The following is a 25,820-nucleotide window of genomic DNA, read 5'->3' as shown; positions in this document are numbered from 1 at the left end:
TCACCATGTATGCTATTTTTTTTTCAGAATCTTGTATCTTTTCATAAATCATATTTATATGTAATGATTAGATTATATTGAGATACAATTAGTAATTTTTTGCAATACAAATAAAAGAAAAATATATTTGACAGTCATGTAATACAGTTTTGACCACTAAAATATAATTTATAGTTTTCACTGCAAGTAAAAAAAATTAATTTATTTTGAATGGTAAAGTGAGCACATAAAATGTAAAAATTATTGGTATACAATTATAATGAAAACATAATAAAAAGGAAAGTTTATCCAATCGAATGTAAAAGGAATTTTTTTTTGAAATTGTAACTGATGAGAATTTTAAGTGATATGTTCCTTTTTTTTAAAATATTATCTTCCTTGATTTTCTCCTTTCTAAATAATTGTAATCTTGAAAATCAATCAAATAAAAAATACATAAATCAAATACATAACAAACTAAAATGTTGACATTTTGAAAATTTAACCACTCAATATCCCTTAGCACATACACATTGGTCATGAAATAACGATTATTTTGCTTGATCGGGCCTTATAATTGGAGCAAAGGTGGCGACCATATTTCTTTGGTATACATATATTTACAGATACCATATATACATAAATCTAGAAGAAGAATGTAAAATTCATTTGAACCATATATAGCTTTTAGTCAACCTGAATTTATCTTACGTAAAATCTATTGAATTGCTGAAAATATTGAACTATGAACCTATAACAAAAACAAAGTGATGGACTTAGTTGTTGAAACAGACTTCCAAAAACTCAGAGAATTAAAATCTTAAATCTACGTATGCTCTTGATAGTTAATGATCTTGCGCAGACATTTTGAAAACGATATGAAGAGTTCTTAGCCTCTCTCTCCACTTAAAGCAAGTTTGTATATCATTGATTCATTATTTTATTTTTTAAAAATAACTGTTAAATGAAAAAAATATCACTGTATATACGATGTTTGAAAAAAGTTAGCACGTCGGGGATATTAAACATTGATAGTTTTAAATTTGGCAAACTTCTCAAATGGTCTTTCGACGTGAAATTATGTGATAAATAACTTATCATATTTTTATAACAACAAAATCACTCAATTTATATTGTATTTTGATCTATTAAACAACATTTGCGGGATAACTTACTTTTGACTCAATACCAAAACATTAAAAACGGATCAACTATATAAACGTTCATTTCCCTTGTTATATAGGCCTGTCATCTAATGACATCAATGGCAGATCTAAGTTAGAGCAAAGGGTCGTTGAAAATTTAGAGTAATGGGCAAAGGGAGTAAAAATAAATTTCTTTTGTTATAATTTATATATAATCTCCTAATGCTATAATGAAAAAGGTCTAGTGAAATGGCAAAATGGATTCAAATTTTACTTTAGGTCACATATCTTGATCCCATGTGTGTCAACCTATTGTTCTTCTAAATCCTCTTATATAAATTCCTGATTCTGCTACTTTATCCTCATACATTTACATGAGTGAAGCATTTCCAAAGTCAGAGTACATGAAAAAAGAATTCACCACGCTCGCAATTGAAAAGATAACTGTTATTCTCACAATAATCTCTTAAACACCAGCTCATTGTAACCTTAAAATAAGGTTTTTATGAGTCGAAAAAACTCTCCCACGGAAATGCAGCAACACATAATGTCAAAGTAATATACTAATTGAACTAAGCTTAAATTGATTGTACGTATTAAAGTAAGCACTTTGCTTATCATGAAAAGCATATATCAAATATTTGCATAGTACAGAGGAAAAGCTTGAAGAATATCAAAAACCCAGAAAGCAAGGTCCCTCAACAAAAAGAAGAATTGAGATGTAGTAACTTATAAGCATCAATGCAAAGAGAACCGAGAACGCTTGGTAATTATCACACCCTTTCTTTAAACTCAATAAGACGCTATTGTATAACAAATCAGCTAAAGAAACAACTTTTGATATTTTCTTAGTGCAAAAGACAATCTAGGAAAAAAACAAAGCATTCCAAAGAGAAAAGTGAGAAAGACACAGTCATATCCCACTTGCTGGAGGATGTATCAACAAACAAGGCTACTAGCAATTAATTAACAAGAGTTTGTTGGGGATGGACCAGTTGTATTTGTGGTTGCAACACAATCATCATATTAATAAAAATCATATCAACAGAATACTAGTTGCCAAGATTGAATAAGTTGAATCAATCTTAACTATAATTAGTTTTTCAAATTAAGTATGAGTTAATCCTTTTTGCTTCAATGCCCGAAAAACAACAGTACTGGTACACAACAAATTACCATCATCTTCCTATTCATTCATTCAATATATGCAGCTTACAGCATCCATTAATACGAAGATTGACGCACCACACAAGCAACCACCTGTGCCCATTGCCGCAACCTTGTCTTCACTGCCTGTGGATTATCTCCTACATTCATTTTTTTTCAAATATTAGCAACCATACGTTCAAATTTCTATTTCTTATTAACAATCTTGTTAAAGGAGTATACGCAAAACTAAAATTATGCATACCTATTCAACTCAATAAAGAACATTAACAAACTTAGAAATTTTCTGTAATCGAAAAGTAACTTTATTAGACGAATTACTTGAATTTACGAAAGTTGAATTGTAATGGAACATTCTAATATTAAAATTGAGGCGTGATTAATATGATTTGAAAATAATGAAGGAAAAAAACAGAGGTTTTGAAGATTTACCTGGATTGACAATGGTGTGGGGACTAACGGGAGGAAGGGTTGACTCGCAATCGGAGATGACCGATGATACTGACGAAGTCTTTGAAAGGGTGTCGGTGTATTGTTTATTCACGGCGTAAAACATGTCATAGGCCGGAAAAGTATCAGACAATCGTTGATCCATTTCTGGCGAGTCAAATCCAAACCCTAATTCGATACAAGCCTTAATCTCATCAAGGTCCTCATCGGTAACGCTCTTGCTTCGCCGTTTGAGGCAGCTTCCATGGGTACCCTTCCGCCGCTGCCACGCCTCATCGCGAAACGTGTCCGGTGACCAAGATTTCTGTTTGTACAAGGGAGACATAGCCGCCGACGAGGGTGGTGAGAGCGGTGGTCTTGATAGCGGAGCTGCGGTGGGGTGTGACATGGAAAAGGCCCTACCAACCCAACCCCTTTGAGAGGGTGGAGGGGAGCTCCGATGGCTCGGGCGTGTAGGTTATTGTGATTCAAATGGGCTTGAAAAAAAGAATTTATATTAGGAGAGGGGAAAAAAAATGGACCCACATGACATCGGCTTGTGGGCCTTGCACGATAGGTATTGGTTGGTCCAACTCATAATGGTGTTTTTCTTTAATTAGTCCCTTGATTTTGTCAAAGTTACCACTAAGGGTCGTTTGGTACAAAGATTAGTAACGCAGGGACTAGTAATACAGAGATTAGTAGTGCAGAATTTATTTTTATCAAATGTTTGGTTCATTGTTTCCCACCTCATCTTGTATTTGGATTAAAACTCTATAAAAAGCTTCTTTCTAATTATACACTTGAATTATTATGTAATTAGGTCAAGATAGATAATTGCCGGACAATATTATTTTTTTATGGCCTTCGAACTAGCTATGAAAAGAACAATTTTGTTATCATGTTTGCTATTTTTTTCCACTTGAATTATTTGAGGATAAATAATTGTCATCTTAATAAATTGATCACTCACAAAATGTCATTTTTAAATTTTAAAAAGATAAACCATCTACTTGTAAAATCAAAAAGACGATCAACAATGGTAAAATTGAATAAACCATCTACATTTACACATAAAAATTGAAAGTTGTAGTTTTAATATGTATGTAATTTTTTAATATATATATATATATATATATATATATATGTTTAATTAAGGTCACAAATAAACAACTAACATTTCAAATTTGTATTGGATTTATTTAGTAACAAACATCTCTCTCTAGATAATTTGTAAGCTAATTTATTTAAATAAATTTACTAGTACAAATATAAATCATAAAATCAAGAAAATAAACAAAATGATTTGAGGGATATTTTTGTCTTTACATAGACTTATCCCATGGTATTATATCAATGTATTACTAATACCTCCAAATATAAGGTATTAGTAATATATCCTATAAGACCATGTAGGAGGTATAACTAATCCATAGGCCAAAATTCATACCAAACATAGTACTAAATAATACATTACATAATCCATGAACTATTTCTTCTAATGCAGCCTACCAAACGACCCCTAAGTCTCTTGTAAACTTGGAAAGTATCAATTTTACTACTTCCTCTGTCCAATAATATATGTTCAGTATTGATTTAGCACAAATCTTAAGAAATGATAAATAATACAAATAATATTACTATATTTTCCTTTGGATATATTAAACCTAATACTTTAGAAGATTAGATATTAAATAATATTTAATAACAAAAATAAAATAGATAGAAAAAAGTAATTTATCTCTTAATTTTCAAACGGGACAATTATTAGAATAGCATCAAGAAAAATATTTAAAAGCATAAATGAAAGGTACTTTTCAATACTATTATTTAATTTGATTATTTTAAAATTTTATTTTTATAGAAATGTAAAGTAATTAACAGTCTTATTAAAAGAAGAGAAGATATGAAATGAAAAAAACGCTCACTAATTCTCTTGAATTTCAAACAATTCATTTACTTTGCATTATGAAAAAAGTCTAAACAATTCAGTTAGTATAAATAAAAAAGTACTATGTAACAAAAAGATATTAATTTAGAATGGATTAAGTATATACATTCAATAATAATTAATTAACACAAATAATATAATATCAATGCTCAAAAATAGTTTATTCATCTTACATAAGATAAGACCATAGAAATAAGGTTTGTATATGTTTTATTCTTTCTAAATTCTTTTTGTATAATTACTTGATATATTGTTATAATATAATATCAATACTCAAAACACCAGTTAATGACGCATAAGGGGTAAATTTGTTCATTATTAGGTGCGACAATATTTTTTTTACATTAGTATTTTTTATTAAAAGAAGATTCATGTAATATTTAATATGAGAAATTGTGTGTGATAATTAAGATATAACTTTAGTGCATGTTTTTAAGATTATTCAATTATAAAAATAAATTATTACTCGGGTGGGTGGACATTGTGGAGTTCATGATAGTTCAACAACTAATATCAAATATTGAAAGACAATTAGGATAGGTACAACTTTTATATATCACAATTAACAACATAACAACTTTTATTGTTACTCTATAATGTTAAAGGAAAAGATATGTACTTTATAATCATTTTATTGTTATCTATAATCATACATTACATTTTTTCCTATACACTTGGAAGTAATACAAAGTTGTTAATTGTTACTAACAATTGTCTTTTTAGCCTTTTTTTTTGTATATATATACATTTTCCATATGTTGACAAAACAAGTAAAAATTGGAGTTATTGAAGTTTAAGGACAAAAAAAATAGAGGAATAGCGATTTGTGGTTCTAATTAATTAATGGCTTTTAAGATTTAATTGGATGGACACATATGCAGACACGGATTTATGTATGTGTACTTGTTTAATAGTTCGAGGAACTATAATCATATTGAATTTCAATGAAAAATAAACTTACTCAAAAATAATTAAGTCGGGAAGAATTTATGAAATGTCTTTAATTCAATTTTTGTATATTGTTCTTAAATAATTTCGTGAGTGGTGTCAAGGACTTGTGACATGTATCTTATGTACAAGACTGTGTTGATATACTTCTTCTGTTCATCTTCACCAAAAAAATTATTGTCCAATAATATTTGTCCAATTTGAGAAATCAAGAGATTATATCCTTTTGCGTCTTACCCTTCCTATTAAATATCATTAGTATACGTGTCTGCGCGTTGCACGACTGTTTTAAAATATAATATAATGTTTTAAATTTTAAATAACTAATAAAAATTATCATGCAATTAGTAATATTTTTAAAATGATAATACGAATCCTTAAATTATTTGATTGAACACATTAAATTAATGATATATTTTGTGATTTTTTTAACTGAAACAAATAAATTTGATTTGGATCTAGATTTTTTTTTTATTTTTTTCCAACATAGATTATCAAACTAATTAATCTACCTCAATTTAAAATTGTAAAATCAAATTTAAAATTCAAAATTATAAAGTTGTAAATTTTCTCTCAATAATAATAATAATTATTATTATTTAATAGAAAATATAACAAAAATTATGGATTTAAAGTTGACTTAAACTGTTTTACTTGTTCCTGAAGCATCTTCTCAATTATTTTATCCGTTAGATTTTTGAAAAAAAAAAATAACACAATAAATTAAATTACAAAGTCATGCATATTTACAAAAAAATAGATAAATAAAAGACAATAACATATATACAAACATAAAGATAAAACAACATAATAATCCACCATCTCTTAATTTCTCTATAAGAAATATACAACTTTATTTTTCATATCACATTTTAGATTAATTAAATACTTCTACTATTTTCTAATATACACGTGTATAGTTTTCATAAATGCTTTCATGTTTATTTATTTTAAATTTTAAAATTGATTTGAATTTCTGTTTTGTTTTTAAATGGTAAATGAAATCTAATTTTATAATTCTTTTCATTTTAAATTAGTAAGTTGTAACTACTTCTGATCTCAATTTTATATGTTGAATTGCAAATAATTATTAATAATTTTTAAATTTTAAATTTTAAAACTGATAAATTTGTTTTTTTTTAAATGCCTATATTAACTACCTCATGTGTCTTTTTTTTTTTTTTTTTTTTTTGCAAATGCAATTTTGTAATTATTTTCAAAGAAAATGTTGCTTATACTATAGAAACAAACACACACACAAACAAATATTAAGTAGAATTTTTCAATAAATATATATTTTCTTCACCCAAAATGAAATACATAGTATAATATAATAATACCTATCACATTCAAGAAATCTAAACTATTAAAATGTACTCCAATATTAATTTTATAAGAGAGTATAATGCAAATAAGAGTAAACAACATGATTTAGCCATAATTTACATATGTTAGTGATGATCAAATCAAATTAGCCTATATATTTTCATGAATAACGAAATATGATATAATTATGGCATGTTACTTAATTAGTTCAAGATGAACATACTTTGAATGAATTATCCAATGCCCGGATGATGAATAATAATTAGCTACTAAAATACATAAATAAATAACAAAAAAAATAATCAACTATGTCCATTATATTGTAACTATCAAAGCATAGGATCAAAAATATTAGCAAGTATCTCATAGAAGCAATTAAATATAAAGAACTTCATTAAACTTGAACAGTAAATAAAAATAGCATGTTGTATCTTTTCAAGGAAAGAAGAAATGATAAGCCACTATTTTGAGAAAATACTTACTACCAACTTGCAAGTTTGTTGATCTTTAATTTCCGATGCAAAGCTAAATCTGAAAGACTATCAAAATGGCATTGAGTTATTTCAACTACCTTCTGTATATAGAATGATTTATATACTAACCCACAAATAACAAAGTACCACCATTTGTTCTACAAAATTATGAAAATGCGAAAAGATAAGTAACCATGTCCATATTGAACATGTCGACTAATGCTAAACTGAATTTATACAATTAAAGAACATTATTTTCAATAATACAACAATAATATATTCAATATAATTTATAACAATACTATTTTCAATAATAGAAATTCGAGATATATATACTACTTCTGGTATGTAAAGATTGGTGAATTAAAAATCTACCAAGTTATTACATTCGATAGAATTAACTTTAGCAAAACAAATTTAGTAACTTGCCGCATGTTGTTGTTGATAATTTGCTGATGAAATTAGTATCAAGAGACACACTTTTCTCAGTTAAGAAGTACTAAAGGAGAGCAAACAACTTCATGTTACAGATTGAGAGGAATTAGGAATGAAGAAAGAAGAGAAAGCAACCCATTCATTTGCATTAAATAATAAATGTGTGGGTCATGCGGTTACTAAAATTTGAATTTTAAATTTTCAATAAAAGGATGTGGGGTTGCATGAAGTGGAGTTAGTGGAGAAATGCAGCAGTTAGGGCATCTCCAACCCAATTTTCTATTTTACTCTCTAAATATAATTTTTTTTATTTTTTCAGACAATAAACTCCAAGCCAATTCTCTATTTTACTTTCTAAAAAAAAAACTTTTTCTCTCTCCTTAATATTATATTTTTTTTTTATTTCATTCTTATTTTCTTATTTCATAATATAAATCATTTATTTCTTTTTTCCCAAATAGTTATTTTATATAATTTTTAATGTGATATGAAATTATATTTTATTCTAATGTATTAAATAACATAAATTGCAAGAAAATATAATATAATACATAAATTAGGGGACAAATTCAAATAAAAGTGACATACAATTACATAAACACTCAATATTCAAAATTATTACGTATGTTGCTCCCATAAATACTCTATTAATGCATTACGGAGTTCAAAATGAGTATTTTTGTCATTAATTTTTTTATGTCTAGCTAAAAATTGTTCAAATCGGAGATTTTCATCTATCACCATTTCTATAATTGGAGTTGGAGCCTCAACGACATCTTGAATTGGTGCATTGAGATCACATTCATCCTCAATTATCATGTTGTGCAGTATAATACATGTAGTCATTATATCATGTAGCACTTCTTTTCTCCAAAAACGTGACAGTCCTGCAATAATTGCAAAACGTGATTGCAAAACTCTGAATGCACGTTCAACATCTTTTCGGCATGATTCTTGTTTCATCGCGAAATATTTTTTCTTTTGCGAATGAGGATCACGAATAGTTTGAACAATTGTAGACCATTTAGGATATATCCATCATCTAAGTAATAACCCATATCATATTCTTTTCCTTGAATAACATAATGGGTGGGAGGCGCAATACCGCTAGCAAGATTGAAAAATAAATGTGATGACTCTAAAACATTAATATCGTTATTGGTGTCAGGCAAACCAAAATAAGCATGCCATATCCAAAGGTCATAATCAGCAACAACTTCAAGAATAATTGTTGGTGATCCACTACGACCTGCGTATTGCCCGACACCTGTGTATCGCAATAATTCTCGGAATAATATCCTAATTTTTTTCGAATAGAGATAAATTTGGAAATGACCACCAGATTACTAAATTATTGTTGTGATCAATTAATTATTATGTTATGTATTGTATTTTATCTTGTATTTAAATTATTATGTTATGGATTATATTGTATTGTTATCTTGTATTTAAATTATTATGTTATGTATTGTATTGTTATCTTGTATTTAAATTATCATATCATGTATTGTATTTTTAAATAATTTTTTTCATCTTGCCATTTTAATTTTGCGTATTCTTTAGAATAAAAATTAACAATAAAATAAAATTTTATTATTCACGAAAATTAGAAAAAAAATTAAAATACTATTAATTTGTAATTAAAATAGTATATATTAAATAATATTTTTAAAAAATATTATATTACATTTAAAAAAGAATTATGAATATTAGATATTTAATTAATGGAATTATATGTAAAATAATTTGTTAATTAGAAAGTAATAGAATTAATAATAAAATAATGAAAAAGTGAAATAGAGAGTGTAAATAGTAGTTCTCCAAATTTGGAGAACTACTATTCAACTCTCTAAATTTGAAGCATAGAGGTTGATTTGGAGTGCCCATTCTCTATTTTACTCTCCAAATATAGAAAATGGAGAGTAAAATAGAGGTGGGTTGGAGATGGTCTTAGTTGGTTTTTTTTTTTAAACTAGGGGGGAATAGCCCGTGCTGAACACGGGCCCAACATGTTACATTTTTAAAGGGGAAAATTATATATAATAGCAAACTATTAATTCAAATTAAATGCTATAAATATAGTTTGATTTAATTGTACCTCATAGCAAACTGTTGCTATTTCACCTCTCTCCTAGTGAATCTCGCTCGTCACTCTCATTCTCTCCCTCGCCTCTCTTGTTTTTATACAAATGCAAGTGTATAAAGTACATTTTTGTTTGTATAAAGCGAGAGAAAATTGTATATATACATATATTTTCGTTCCTCTCTATCCCCTCTCCCAGATCTCGCTCTCTCACTCGCCTCTCTCACTTTATACAAAAAACGCAAATTGTATAAAATGTGTTTGTGTTTGTATAAAGCGAGAGAAAATTATATATATACATATATTTTCGTTCCTCTCTCTTCCCTCTCCCAGATCTCGCTCGTCACTCTCCCCCAGATCTCGCTCTCTCACTCGCATCTCTCACTTTATACAAAAACGCAAATGTATAAAATGCGTGAAAATTGTATATATACATATATTTTCGTTCCCCTCGCCCCTCTCCCAGATCTCGCTCGCTCACTCGCCTCTCTCACTTTATACAATTGATCTTTTTGTATATGTATACCAAAACAGATTATACAATTGCTTTCTTTTGTATATGTATAGCGAAATATACATATTTATGTTTGCTATGGAATGCAATTATGCAAATTTTGTTATAACATACAAATATAAATTTTATGTTTGCTATATGTGAAAATTGCTCTTTTTAAAGTAGTAAATGCTTGATGATACACAACAGTTAGCGTCATTGGCTATATTGATACAAAAGTGTGGTCGCTTAGTTTACACAAGAGAACACCTTCAAAGATAATATAGACATCCTTAAGTTAATTAAAACAAAATAACACCATAAATTGCCTAAAAAATGGCTCATCTAATCCTCAGATCTTAAACTCAACTCAGGTAAAAGAGTTGAACTACTTCTAAAAAAGTGCATAAAATAACTATTCAACATATGCGCCAGGGTGAGGCTGATGATACAAACACAGCTGAAATATGTTGTTTAAAATGTTGGACAAGTCCATTTGCTACGAGTCCATTGTGGTAAGGAATAACATCAACAAATGTTGTTCATAAGATTGTGCATCAGACTCTAGTTCAGCTTTTGATGACCTCTTCTATGAATATGTTTCAAGATTTGAATTCATAGTGTAGTACTACAATGTTAATCAGAGTCATTAGTTGAGATAAGACCATCATTAAGCCAGTCATATTGGCCACAATTAAGGCAATATATAGAAAAACTACTATGAAGTTTATCAATTGATCATTAGGCTTGGTGCAGTACTACTATGAAGTTCCTTTTCTTTTCTCCTTCTATAGAGAAGCTATATATATGCCTAAACGTTGATGCTTAAAGGGTTCCATTTTTTGAGTAAAATGGTGCTCTCCCATCTTTAAGTAGAGCATACATCTCACTACACAACTCATGAAAATCTTGTGAATGGATAAGGATTCATTTAGTGAGAACTTGAATCCCTTACTATCTTTTTTATTTTTACTCATAAGCATCATGATACATAATTCTAAGATCAAGTTCAACCAAGTAGTTAAACTCCCTCTCAAATTTTCTGACTAAACTGCTTCAAATATAGTCTCACTCCTGCCATGCACAATTCCTTTCTCTAGTCAGTTTGACATATCATAAAGCTCTAGGACGATATTAAACCATTACATACCATATCTATGATTAAAAAGTATAAGAAAATAAATAAATTAAAGAAAAGCAAAATAGATACAATAGAAATCACACCTGAAGTTCAAGCTTAAAAAAAGTAAGTTTTATCACTTTATATTGAGGAAAATGTCTAATGTTGTAAGATACAAAATGGAATTAAAAAAGTACCTGATTGCGAAGAAAACATTTGCAGCTCATGCTAAAGTGATTCACTTTCTCTATTTAAGAGTCGATACAGTAATATAAAATTATGTTCAACTTCTTATCCTAATTTTTTTAGTAAAGAAAAAGAGCACTCACAATTATAAGCATTTTTCAAATTCGCTGCAAATTAGTCCGACGGCTACTATTAGTATTTTTTTCACTTTTATTTGTTGTTGCACCTACAATTATTTTACGCACATTTGGTAACTTACCTGTAGACTGTATCATGTCATCATGTGAGAGGCTCCTACTTTAATTGGCTCCTTGTGGATTGTTAGTGTAGCACAAATTGCACTCGCCGACAGAAAAGTGCTTCAGGCCCCTAAAACAACTCCATAGCTAGCAACCGAATTGTCTTTGCCTGTTGCTAAATCAAACTGGCCACATCTCTCTTTCTATTAACATAACATTAGTTCTTTAGTTGTCACTTCTTTGCAGAAATGCACCTTGGCAACAAAAGAAGAGCTTATGTTATCTCTGGAAAGTAGGGCAAACGTCAACCAACTATTTTATAAAGAGGCGCTTTAAAATCAATTGACAAACGAAATCACCACACAATGGTAAAAACTATTTCTATGACAGGTAAAAAAAATATATAGAAGAAAACTCAATGAGCTAACGACTCACCAAAAGTTCCCTCAAGTTCTTTTCATCATTTCTTTTCTTCAAATGCCTTCGCTTCACTTCAAGACACTATTTACCAAGGAAAGACTACCTTTTTTTTTAATAGAAGAAGAAGAAGGGGTGGTTTCCTCTAAATTTCATTCGTTGTTCTCTCTTATGTATTTGTTTTTAGGAAAAAAGAGCTAAGGTTAACACGTTAATGAGGGGTCGAATCTATGACTTTCTGCTTATGAAAGAGACACTTTATTCGCTGAGCTACATGCGCTTATTGTGCTCTCTCCTACGTTAAGACTTACATAAAAGTATTTCCTATTCTTTGAACTAATTTTTAATATATTTGTTTTATTCTCCACTTTGTGCCCTAAAACATGTTTTTCTAGTAAAATAATTTGCAGAGAATTTAGATAACACAATACTCTAAACGTACATATCATCATAAGTTAGAATTGCAAGGAAAGACGAAAGTCTAAGTTACATTATATTTCAAGCTTATCAATTCAAAAGTCAGGAAAAGAATAAAATCTTGATAGAATGTTTTACTTAAGAAAGTATTTCATTGTGCAAGAAGATACCACTCAGTACATTGTTCCCTAACCTGAAATAGTGTGAATCTAGTTAACTTTGTATTTCAGGTCTCCGGATAATTTTAATAAAATGTGTCCAAAAGATAAATAGATGTTTATCCACAAACACATGCATAGATAATTATCAAATTAAAAATATTAAAAAATTAAGGCACTATATGTTTGTATTGAGAAGTCATGGCCCTCTCTACTCAAATTCTCGGCATTCTCTATAGGGTCTAAGAATAACTTATTTAACAAATAAAGATTATACTAGTATGTTTTTAAAATTATATTCATACAATCTATATTAGCTTTACAACAACATATTCCTCAATATGTACTTATACAAATGATTTATCAGCTACAAATCAGTTAGCTTCATTAAACATAATCAATAGGCTCATGAACCTACCATTGTAAATATATAGTAGCAACTACTACCTTTGTCAACCTTAGTTTAAGTTTTGAATCAACTCTATAAGTAAGCCCTCATACTTGACTTGAGAGGGCTATGGATTGCACTTACATGTGATCAGTTCCTCGGAGAAATCCATTAACGGCAATGACATTTCATACATATGTCACCCGTGAAAATCAATAGCCCCATAAAATTAGCAGAATTGCCATTGATACTAAAGTACATTTTTATTTAAATATTGAATTTCTCCCTTCTACCCCTTACTGTTAACTACATAATCGAATTCTAAACAAAAAATATATGCTAGAAATAGAGAAAGTAATTCTCTTTTGAATTATAGATTCTAGTCACCGGCTATTTTGGTTCCAACTGATAAAATTGGCATAGAACCCTCCAAGCTAGCTATTCTAAGAACTTAAATTTTCATCGTTATGAGTTCAGAGATAGAATACATGTTATCTCTTGGACATCTAGACATCTCAGGAGAAACTTTAATTGGTAAATGGTTTCAATAATACATTTGGCATCTCAAAAGAGCACCTCATTTGTTATATGATTGCTTGAATTTCCAGAGTTTCTTTGTTCTTTCTTTAATACATTGTCAAGCACAATTTTTTGAAGATTTCATATAAGGCATTTTATAACGAATTTGTCAAATACTAAATAAAAGGAAAAAACTGTAGTTGACTGTTTACATTCATTGCTTGATAAAGTAGGTATAGAAGTGTAGAACTATGAGAACTTAAAAGAAAATACACCAAAGAAATTGTTCTGAAGCCTTTCTTTAGTCCCAAATGGGCAGAATCCCTACTGTTTAATTTAGATTATAATTTTTTGTTGATATAGCTAATTCAGACTTATCATGGATGTGATTACTGCAATACCGTGACATATTCAAAACAAATTGCTTGTTGTCTCTTTAAAGCCCATATTTGTTCATGGCTAACATGTTTTTTCTGTGATTCACAATTTCGTTAAACATGTTTAGAAGGAAACTAAAGCACACAAAAAAAGGTGATCCAAGCATAGGAAAACGCCGACCCACAAAATTTTGAATTCACATACCTCAGTAGCTTCAAAATGCAAGCAAAACAACAACATTAGAATATTCATGTCCCACATTGTGTAACCAAATGGGAAAAATATACAACTTAATGAAAAAAGAGACACCCAAAACAGGAGGAAACATAAGCAACATTTATCCAGATTTCAGGTAAAAGAAAAACACATGAGTGCATATTAACAACATTTATCCAGCTTCCACGTCAAAGAAATAACATACTTACTACAATGAACCTGGAAAAATGAGACACATCTGTCCATCACTCGTCTTGAAACTTTCATACATGCATATCGAAAGAGAAAGAACAATATGTTTTAGAATGGTCAATAGGAATAAAAGGAAGAATTCAAACTCAATATAGAACGTCAATGATATTAGCCAACTATAGTTTCCAAATTAATTTTGATAACCAGGCTAAGGGTTCAGAGCATAAATGTAGGATTTAGAAGCAAAATTAAGAGAATTTTGATATGCATTGAATGATTCTATTAACTCTTATCATCTGCAGATTTACACTACAAAGAGAATATTATAAGTAATTATACATCATAAATAAGCATAGAAATGAATAATCTCAATTTATTGACACCTAGGGCAAGTCTACTTCAACTCACTAAGAAAACATGGTTTTTCTTTCTTATTTATACGACAATAGAATAAGGACAATCCAAATGCTAGCAAGTACATAAGTAATGCAGAACCTACTAAGAAATTAAAAGTTACAAAAAAAATGAGATTCTACTGCTCAACGTAAAAATGAAGTCTCAATTGTCAAACTAAAGAGATCAAATACATTATTTGCTACTTAAGTGTTTAGCAAGTACATAGTAAATGCTTTCACACTCGAACTCTTCTTGTATGTGTTGTGTGTGCCTTCAAGCAATATGACTTCTTGCTAAATGAACTATTTCTGACAAAGTGCCCCATACCCGCACTAAGGGGTAACTTGAGATAAGGTATAGAAACAATGCGATTATTTTGACTTGAGTCTTTCTCTCATCATACAGTCTTGGCTCTAGTAAAGAGAAAAAATCTCTCTATAGGAAAAAACACTTACTACCCCCGTGTTGGAAAACAAATAAACTTATTTAAGCACTAAAAAGCAAAGCAATAATAAGAAATGGAATGAGAGAAGCTAGAGTGTAGATCACTTTTCACTTTTTAGATAGTCGAGGCTATGCCAATGGTTCTATTGAGTCTTCCTCTGATTCTTTTCATCTGTCATATGGATCAAATCACAGGATCTCTATATGTATGTGCTGAGAAGGTGTATCACCTAAACGAAATGTAAATTAAAGTGGAAAATGGCTAAGGATGAAACAAACTCAAATTCCTAATAATGAAGTGAGTGAAATGATTTAATGAAATGTAATTTCAAAATCTAGTATTTCTCCGCAACAAGTTTTGAGAGACTCTTCACCTTAGAATTTAGAGAGAAGTGCAAAAACATACATGAGTGTAGAAAGTAGTAGCCACAAAGAAGAAGTCGTATTCAACAAATTATTACCTTGAACTTCTGGGGTTCCACCTGACTTGTTGACTACGTTGGTTGGAAGTAGTTTTAGGTAAAGAACATGTTATGTATATAGTTCGAATCAATTGACTTTTATATTTCTTCAAAGTTTAAAGGAAATTTCATCAAATAAGTGACGTGCAGAGGAAACCCGACCTCTAAACTTGAAGGCCAATAACATGCTAGTACAAACAGAAAACACAAAGCATCCGTCTATCATTCAATTTTTTGAGAAGTAAAAATAATATAATCATTAATTTGCAAAAGTCAGATCCTTAATAGTTTGGTGAAAAGACAAAAGTACTGCCTGATTTGTTTGGATGTTTTTCTCTCTTGATTAAGTGTCCTAATTCAATCAATTTCATTAAGCTGTATCACATGAATTGTGTTCTTGACAATTTTTTGCATATTTTCTATAGAGGTCATTTATTAGCCACAGTAAAAATCAAAATCAAATAAGCAATATAAAACTAACTCATGATTTTTAGAAAGCCTCAAATAAGATTAGGTTAAGCTATTTTTCTATGGAAAACTCAAAATGGAGTTTTATAAAACTACATTCTATAGCAACATTTACTTTAATCCAACAACATGGCATCAAAATTAGAACATACATGATTTGGTGGGGAAAATTTTCAGCGCCAAAGGGGGAAAAAGACGAAGAAAAGACTATACCTGTGACAACCAAGAAAAGATGAATTTACTGGTGTCCTAAATGATCGGTTTAATGTTGAACACCAGTCTTCTTCTTCATAATTACCAGAGCCGTGGAAGTCGAAACATTAGTGTCTCTTCCATTGTTTAGCATTGGAAGAAAGAAGAAATGGAAGCTAGTGGAAATCAATGGAGTAAAGAAGGTGGAATCCATGTGTCACTAAAGTAAAGGAGGAAAGGGTTTGGTAAAGAGTAGTGTTGCACTACATGTGTAACAATAGATTAAACTAAAAGTACCAGCAATGTTACCTTTTGTACAATTTAACAATGCAGTGTTCGTCCCTAGCCTTGTTGGCTAATAAATAAGAGTAAAGCGGTAAAAACTGCTCTAAAGTGAATTAGTAATTGTTTTTGTGTGTATATTTTTAAATAAATAATAGATTATTATTATTATTATTATTATTATTATTATTTAAATATTACTTTAAACTGTTATTCTTCGTATTACAAATTCAGATTTTATATTAATTTTGCAAATTCTGTTTTTTTTATGATGCTAACTTATTCCTTAGAATTCTCAAATGTCTATCGTGGTGATTTTTTTTGATTGAATTTTAAAATTAATAAATTGCCATAAATTTTTAAAATTTTATTTTATTTTAAAATTTAGTAATTTATTATTTAATTCTATTACATGTAATTAATAATTTTAATTGAAATTGTCCTTCAAATTCTGTACTACTAACGTGGTGCATTTCTTTTTTTTTTCTTTTTAATTTTTACATTTTAAAATTAATAATCACACTTTTAAATAAATAATTAGTAATTTATTATTTAATCCTATTACATTTAAATAATAATCTTTAATTAATTAAAAAGCTTGTTTTTTGTGGTGTTGACACGTATGCGCTATCACTCCTATTATATATATAGATTCAACATTTAATACATTTTTCAAAACATTAAATTTTTAATGGAAGAATCCTTTTGGCTAGAAAATTTGGCTGGAATGATATTTTATATATGTTATTTTGCCTTTTAAAATATTTTTATCCTTTTAACTTTAATACATTTTAACTAAATAATGGAAAAAATATCAGTTTATTTTAAAATTTTAAAAATATTATAGGTTTTTAAATTTTCTGACCAAATTCTGGCCATTTAGCACTTCCCATTTTTAATATATTCAAAGGATAATGTAGTAATAGTACTCCTATTTTTTTGTTGTTTTTTAAAATATGTGTCAAATTAATAGTGAACAATTATTGTTGGACTGATGAAACATTTGATGAATTACTATATATATATATATAAAGAGTTTTTTTATTAGAGGTTTGAAATCAAAATTTGACTTTCTGCTAGAATGTTTGTTCCTACATCCTATAAAAAGCCACCAATTTGGCAAAAATGCAAGAACAAATCTCAATCTTAAACCAACAAATCACGAAGAACCGTCACATTCCCTTTCCAATTCAATTTTTTACAAAATCAATTTTATTAATCCATCCTATATTTAAGAGTTATACATTTTTAAAAAATAATTCAATTAAAAATATATTTTAATTAATCAAAACATTAGATGCATTTTGAGTCATATATTATAAAAAAATCAAAATTAATAGAAGGGCAAATAAGCTATTCTCTCGCAGTTAACTTTTGGGTGGCCTTTTGCGTAATTTCACCGCGACAAACAAAATAAGAACGGAAAGGAGCAGGCGATAATCACCCACACATATTATAAGTTTCCTAAAATTGAGAGCGTTATTAATCGCAGGGCAAGAAAGTTAGGGTTTCGAATTCTGATTCTTCACCTGCAAATTGGGACCGAAGAAGAAAGAGAAAGATGTGGCACGAAGCTCGGAGGTCGGAGAAGAAAGTCCACGATATGATGGACGCTGCTCGTAAGAGAGCTCAAAGACGGGCCATCTATCTCGCTAAACGCCGTGGCGATCCTCAGCAATCCATTCAAGCCATCGGCTCTCGCTGTCGTATCTACCGCGACGACGCTCTTTATCAAGCCACCGAGGATCAGCAGGGCATGTATGATCTTCTTTTCATGGTTTTGTAATTCTAGGGCTTCACTCTGTTGATACTGAATTTTATTATTAGTGGAATATTTTGAGATGCTTCAATATGGAAAGTTTCATACAATTGGAATGCAAGAACCAACAAGTACAATACAATGAAACATGGTAGATATTGATTATTCAATTATTGTATAGAAAACAGACGACATTAACTACACAAGGATGCATGTTTGCAGTGAACTGACATTTTTACTTCTTTATACTTGTTTGTTGTTTACAATTTAGGTTCTTAACTTCATGTTTTTTTAAAGAATTTGTTTGGTAAATTTCTGAATACATTTTTTTTCGCATTTCACTGGCTCATGTAATGATTTTATTGGAATCACCATCTTAGTTTCATTGCTTTCAAGAGTTGAAATGTCCAGGCCTACGGTAAAAGCAGTAGTCTAATAAATAAGGATATTAGTAGGCAAGTCATAATACCACCATCTTGTTTTCAAGCTCACATTGTTTGATATTATACTTCTATATGTCTCCCCTTTCTCCCTGATGAAATCAATCATCCTAAAAGTATTGTTATTGTGCTGAGGAATTTTAGTATCATGATTTCCTAAGGTTCGGTGTTTACTGATCCAAAGTCATCAGAACATTTGAAACTAGTTAAGATTTATGTGGTGATTCTTATCATTCTCTTTCTGACTTGGATAAAATTTACATGCTGACAATGGTTTCATATTTTTTTAAGTGCTTATTTCTTTATATGTGTATCAGGATACCTTGGAATGGGAAACAAGACATTTTGATCGACAGGTCACTTCACAACTCTTACAATGATAGAATACTGATTGTCATAGGAGATTTTGCTTTTCATATAATTGACGTTTTGACTATTATCCTACAGATTTGATGGTCGTGCTCTTCTTGATTTTATTCGTGATGCTAGTTCCCGACATCGTCGAGCCCCAGAAAGAACAGAGGAAGAGGAAGAACTAGAAGAGTTTGTTAATTTTCAGCGTTATCGGGATTTAATTAAGCATCGGCGTAGAGGATGTCGGTACTTTTTTGTTTTTTTGACTATCCTTACATTTTGCTATTCATTATAGGATATTTCTTTCTTATTAGGCTTTTACAAAATAATTCTATGTATTTTTTGGGGACACCGTTCTCTGCCAAGTTAACACTATGTATTGACAGTTAAAGATGAAGAGGGTATGCAACATGTTAATCAGGAGATGGAGGCTAAGACCACTGCACTTCTTGGCTCTGACAGGTTTCTATTTTCTGTCCTTATTTTCCACTTTAGGTCTTTTGCCATTTGTTCACTCTCCCTACTCTGCAAAGAGCCGAAGATCAATAAAATAAGAGAAGGAAGAAGAAAATGTGAGAGTTTTCTTAAGTGTAAAATATTCTTCATTGCCTTGGCCCAAAGTGAAGTCTATTTAGGTCCAATTATTTGATTCAAACTTGTTGATCATTGCATTACTGATTTTTTGTAGCGTTGTGAATTTTGTTTGCTTTTAAGTTGTGTCTACAATGTAGCAACTAGTGCTTAATATTTAATTAGTTCATAATCACTCCTTTTTTTGTTTGAGTTGATAATCACTCATAACTCAAAGGTATTAAAGAACTCTTTGAAGGAAGAGTTGCACAGTTTGGCCTTTAGAAAGAGGAAAAGAATACTTGAGGGGGTGGGTCGATGGGGTGTTGCTCCATTAGGGCCCCCTGTGGTAAAAGAGAGAAATAGCAGAGTGTTTGAAGGGGTTGACAATGATTTTGTACCATTGAAGATTAGCCTCTTGTGTCTTGTTTTGGTGCACCTATGAGATTCCTATTTGTATAGAAGTTTGAGTTTCTTTTGTAGAGAACTATATCTTGATGTAGGTTCTCTACTTTTTTGTAGTATATGGGGTTTCCCCATCTTTAATAAATTATTTAGCTTATTATTCCTATCTGTATAGAAGTTTGAGTTTCTTTTCTAGAGAACTATATCTTGATGTAGGTTCGCTACTTTTTTGTAGGATATGGGGTTTCCCCATCTTTAATAAAATTATTTAGCTTATTAAAAAATTGAAGAACTTACTTCTGCTTTGTTTGTTATTAATATTCCTAGTAAAGAAAATCACTCTATAAAAAGTAAATAGAACATTCTTGTATTCTACTACCTAGATGTCTAATATTCATCATTTTCATGTGTAACATTTCCTTTATTATAATGTATGGTTTTTACTATCTTTCACAACTATTATTATTTTATTTTTTTCACTTTCTATCAGCTTTTGTAATGTGAAGGCAAAAATATACTTCTCTGGATGGGTATTATCATTTTTGATCCTTAATTAAATGTTCACTATAGAGATGATTAGATAGTACAGAGTTGTACTGGTAATATTTAGTGTCTTGAATGGCTTCAGCTCCGAGTGTGTTGCGATTAATTAAAACTTGTTATTTTTTTGTGGGTTTTCTTGGTGGTCTATGATATAACACTTCTCAACCGGGTTTTTACATTATATAGTCTAGTTTGCTAGGCAGTTGTTGCTTTCTAAAATTCTCGGTATTGCAGACCTCAGCTTTCTCAGCCTCCAGTGAGCAAGGGGTCGTATTCACAAGTGGGTTTCTCATATGATGGAGAGGGGAAAGATGAAGCTCACTTTTCAGATGGTGAAGAAGAAGATGAAGATGACGATGATGATGAGGAAGAAGAAGATTTTAACAGTGATGATAGCAACGATGAAGTGATGGAGTCAATTGCCAAAGATTATGGTGTGAAAAGGTATGGATGGCTTGTCTACATGGACAAAAAGGCCAAGGAGGAAGAAAGGAGGCAAAGAGAAGTTATCAAGGGAGATCCTGCAATAGTAAGTTGGCTAAATGCAGACTTAATTGTTGCTAAATTTTAGGTATGCTATCAGACTAATCATGCCTTTGCAGAGGAAGCTGAGTCGCAAAGAGAGAAGAAAGGCTTCTCAACTAGAAAGGGAGAGGGAAAGAGAAGCTGCCCGTATTACTGGGAGTAGAGTTCTCCATCATGATCCCTATCGGTACTCTAGTTCTTTTGCATCTATCACACTTAGTATGCTTAAAGTCAGGTTAAAATCCCAGTTGTTTGACTTGTTCGCTCACTCTGTTTTCTCTATCTCTTATGCAGTGAATCTCGACGAAGTCCGACATATGAAGCTTATTCACGTTCCAGAAGGTTTCTTATCTTTTGTATTTTATTTATGCACTTTTAAATGGCCAGTGGTCTGCCCAACGTTAGTTTAATCATTTTTCCATCTGCAGATCCAAGTCAAGGTCTCTCTCATACTCTCCTCCCCATTCAAGGCGCTACGAACGTGGAGGAAAATCTGATGATATTTACCAAGGCAAAGAGAGAACGCCGAAGATAGAGTATATTACTGAATTTGGTGGCGCAGATGATGAGAACAAGCCTAAAGTTGAAGGATATTCTCCACCACCATCTCCTCCACCTCGAACTGATCCATTAAGCCGGTCGGAGCACTTGACCTTTAATTCTTGCAAAGCTAGATTGGACAGTCTTTTCTCTGCTGCAGCTTTTCATCCATTTGTTAGCTGAGGAACTTAGTGTGGTTTAGAATATATCTCACCATTTACACCTGTTCGAATAACTGTCAAGGGGAAGAGGGAGCAAGTCTCCATTCCGAAGCTCATTTTCACTGAATTGACCTTACTTGATGCTGTTCAGTTTGCATGATAACATGAAACATTTCTTGTTTAAAATCTCACTTTTCTGCAGGCCATCAACTGGTCGTATTCTTGAGGCCCTCCATGTAGATCCTGCATCTGGGGTATCTATTGATAAGGATAAGAGTGGCCAAATGTTGAAAACACCAATAAGGTGCATCTCTAACACCCTTCCACTTTCTGTTTATTTGACTGTTTGTTCTTCCCTCCCCCACATATTTGTTTGTGCTTGTGTATGAGTCTCCTTAAAAAACAAGCCAGTTACTAATTTGTCCTCCTTTTTTTTTGGTCTTGGCAGTGCGTCCTCAGCACTATCAAAGTTAAACAAGACAACTAGTAGTTCAAGCCTCTCTAAACAGCAGGGTGAAAAGAAGGAAACACCTCAGGAGAGACTTAAGCGGATTATGAGCAAACAATTGAACAAACAAAGTAAAAATTACTTCATGTGCATCTCAGGAGTGAACTGTTTGTCTTCTATAATGTGCTGCATGCAGCAATATAACAAGAATGAGGACTTCAAGTCTCTTCATTTTATTTTGATGAAAAGATATCATGTCTCTTCTTTTTGTATGATTATGTGGGTCATATTGTTGCATGCATGTTTGCATACATTGGGTTGTTCATTTTACCTAACTGATGTCTTTTGCAGTCAAGAAAGATACAGCTATTGAAACTGCCAAGAAAAGAGAACAAGAGAAACAGAGGCTTGAAAAGCTGGCAGAGACAAGCCGAGTAAGCCGGTATCGTCGCCGAAGCCGTAGTAGAAGTTACAGCCGTTCCCCTCGAAGGTACTAATACTCAGCCATTTTGTTATACTGTTTTTGATGTGTAGGAGAGTTGAATTTGTCAGAAGTAAACATTGTCCGCCGGAGTTGATGATCTAATGTTCCTTACCTTTTCTCCTTGTTTCTTCCTTAATGTAAGGGATTTCTGAATTTCTTGATTAGAAATTGACTGATGCCTATCTACAAGATGCATGCTAGTGAACTAGAGGCCGTCGTTCCTGTCTAGAAAGTTTGTTCGCCTATTCACGTAGGGAACTTTTGCAATTTTCTTTCCCGCTAACCTATTGTAGTTTCGGTGGTTTGGTGTGGGATTAATAAAAAGAGTAGATGAAATAAAATGGGTTGAGCTCATATTGACTTTTCAAATAATTCGGTACTAAGGGTTGACTTAAAACAAGATTAAACTACCATCAAACCAAAGCTATCTTCAGTTGTTGGTTCACTTCTGTTCCTTGCAGCAAGCATGCATGCACAGCTCCTTTCAGCCTTTAGTCTTCATCTGCATCTCCATCTCTCATGAGTTTTGCTTTTGGTGAAACTTTTGTCAAAGAGTTCTGAAATCAAAGCTGCCCTTGATCCCTCAATATCAGAGTTGAGAGCCCTAACCTACTTAGCAGAAGACCAATCCAGAACAAACTGTGTTTGTTCTGCATGGATTTTGTGATATTGAGGATGTGTTTTCCGTCTGTTGGGAACATGTAACCTTTAATAGAGCTGGCTTAAAATTGGACGAGGAGTGATGCCATTTAAAAATTGGTCCAGTTATGTGAGTCTATTTTTTTTCTTTTTTCCTTTTCTTTTGGGTGGTGGGGTTGCAGTCGAAGTAATGGACTGAAAAGGGAGTTGGCATTTGTTTGTTTTTCTTTTAAAATGCATTTGTTGTTGTCTGATGGAGAAGTCACATTTGAGCTCATAACAAACTCGAAAAAAATGATAAGTAGAGAGTTGATTTTATTTGAGACTGCTTAAATTGAGGAATTCCTATAGTGCAGACGGAGAAAAATACTGCTTAAGTTACGGAATTCCTTTAGTTCAGACGGAGAAAAATTACTCCCTTGTTTCATTTGTTGATGGACTCCTAGATGTAGTGTGAATAGGCCACTAATTTCCATATTCTTTTAGAACAAAATTAATGGTTTTAAAAATTACAGTAATGTGCTGGAAAATGACATTCTATAATTAGTAGTAGTACTACAAATGTTTGAAAAACTTGTACCGGTGCAGTTGGGTGTATCAGTTGAGATTCTTTTCTAATCAAGAAAAAATTTATCGATCCTAATAACTTAATGTTATGTATAGTGGGATAGAGGAAATGTCAAGGAAGTGCGAGACAACATTACTGCTTATGCTTGCATTCTTGGGGGAATGCAGATCAAAGTATGTGGTTAGATAGTTGTAGAGTGTTTGCTGCATTGTTCTGCAGTTTCTGTCGATACATGGGCATGGATGTAGTTTTCTGTTTATGATTCGAGTTGGACGAGTTGAGTTATGACCCGTTGCTACTCTATACTGAGCTAGCCCACTTTGGCCCAAGCAAAAATATGGATGCTTCAGGTAGATCAGTTCAATTACTCAACCCGTTTAACCTTCCCATTTGGCACCCTAGTCAGAAGACTTCTTGAATCCTTCTGCAGCGTTTGGTTCCTCTTCTGAAGCAGCCATATTAACACTTGAGGATATTTGCTAGTCTCCTATAACTCAGTTTCTGGCACCAAAGAAGCTTCTAACATTGCCAACTAACAGAAAATGTCTTTAGAAGAAAAAATTGAAGTTCCGCTGTCACCTTGGCTCTGTTAAGCAAGAGTTCATCTTATGCTCCCCTACTAACCATTATCTGTTATGTACTAATCTTTTTCTTTCTCAGGCTATATCGTGAATAGTTCTGCACTCAAATTGAACAATATTTAGCAGTGTATATTCTTCTCTTCGGTTTTTGTAAAGAAAAAGTTGGTTGACTTTCTAATCATATTTCTTTTCTGTAAAATGGATGAAGGCATCGACGTAGCCGGAGTCCCAGCAGAGAAAGGAGTTCTCGTAGATATCGCTCACGTTCAAGGTCTGGCTCACGGTCGCGCACTCGCTCTTGCTCACATTCGCCTTCGCATTCTCACTCTAGTTCACGCTCTCTTTCTCGTTCCATTTCCCGGTCTCGTTCACCTCGGTGAGTTCCGATCGTGTGTTTTGCCTTTTGGTTTTGATGTGCTAGATTGGCTTACATGAGCTGACTGATATTGCAGTAGGAGACGATCAAGATACTGATACTTCAGGCATGACTGGATGCGTAAACCCGCTCAAGGTGAACGAGTGTTAGCTGTGGGCGGTATATATTACTGATGTATTGTTGTACTGGTAAACTTACAGCTGAAGCTGAATTTGGGTTGATGGTGTGAACTTTTATTCCTGTGTTGTGTTTATTGTTTTTGGTTGCTTTTTGAACTTCCTGAAGAGTATTTAGCGTGACAATTATATATTATTTCAGCTCCTTTTAGTAGGATGATGTATCACTCCAGAACTTATGCCCAATGTCCATAACCCATGAATACTCCATCCGTTCGTGTTCACTTGGAAGCAAACCAGTTTGGGCGAGTGTGTACATATTCAAGTATCTTAAATATATCCTAAGCTGGTAGCAGGTGATACAAGAGAGCCATTAACTTAAATTATTGCGTCAAAGCAAGCAAACTTT

At 31.4% G+C, this 25,820-nt stretch overlaps 2 protein-coding genes across 3 annotated transcripts; one reads left to right on the top strand and one right to left on the bottom strand.

Annotated features, from left to right (window-relative positions):
* Window positions 1-2,177: 2,177 nt before the first annotated feature.
* LOC125822548 (uncharacterized) lies at window positions 2,178-3,218 on the bottom strand. Its single transcript, XM_049501957.1, has 2 exons — window positions 2,724-3,218; window positions 2,178-2,431 (listed from the first exon to the last, which is right to left on the bottom strand). The coding sequence occupies exons 1-2, from the start codon at window positions 3,127-3,129 to the stop codon at window positions 2,349-2,351; spliced, it is 489 nt and encodes a 162-aa protein (XP_049357914.1). The 5' UTR covers window positions 3,130-3,218; the 3' UTR covers window positions 2,178-2,348.
* Window positions 3,219-18,346: 15,128 nt separating this feature from the next.
* Window positions 18,347-25,603, top strand: LOC125821953 (uncharacterized). 2 transcript variants are annotated; one of them, XM_049501306.1, is made up of 13 exons: window positions 18,347-18,660; window positions 19,419-19,457; window positions 19,549-19,697; window positions 19,842-19,917; window positions 21,208-21,502; window positions 21,576-21,685; window positions 21,793-21,840; window positions 21,927-22,136; window positions 22,402-22,503; window positions 22,648-22,778; window positions 22,999-23,137; window positions 25,128-25,295; window positions 25,372-25,603. In XM_049501306.1, exons 1-13 carry the CDS (start codon window positions 18,464-18,466, stop codon window positions 25,391-25,393), a joined length of 1,686 nt encoding a protein of 561 aa, XP_049357263.1. In that variant the 5' UTR covers window positions 18,347-18,463; the 3' UTR covers window positions 25,394-25,603. The 2 variants fall into 2 exon arrangements, with proteins under 2 accessions (XP_049357263.1, XP_049357264.1); XM_049501307.1 differs by having other exon boundaries at window positions 18,410-18,660; window positions 25,375-25,603.
* The last annotated feature ends 217 nt before the right edge of the window (window positions 25,604-25,820 follow it).

Source organism: Solanum verrucosum, unplaced genomic scaffold, assembly GCF_900185275.1.
Source record: "Solanum verrucosum unplaced genomic scaffold, falcon-dt-bn FXZP01000103.1, whole genome shotgun sequence".
Classification (NCBI taxonomy): Eukaryota; Viridiplantae; Streptophyta; class Magnoliopsida; order Solanales; family Solanaceae; genus Solanum; species Solanum verrucosum.
This window is presented reverse-complemented; position numbering and strand designations above follow the sequence as displayed.

Coding starts and splice junctions, on each gene's coding strand:
- LOC125821953 (XM_049501306.1), top strand. CDS start 18,464: ATGTGGCACGAAGCTCGGAGGTCGGAGAAGAAAGTCCACGATATGATG. Junction 22,504..22,647: donor ATGTTGAAAACACCAATAAG/GTGCATCTCTAA, acceptor TGGTCTTGGCAG/TGCGTCCTCAGCACTATCAA. Junction 22,779..22,998: donor CAAACAATTGAACAAACAAA/GTAAAAATTACT, acceptor TGTCTTTTGCAG/TCAAGAAAGATACAGCTATT.
- LOC125822548 (XM_049501957.1), bottom strand. CDS start 3,129: ATGTCACACCCCACCGCAGCTCCGCTATCAAGACCACCGCTCTCACCA. Junction 2,432..2,723: donor CCACACCATTGTCAATCCAG/GTAAATCTTCAA, acceptor AAATGAATGTAG/GAGATAATCCACAGGCAGTG.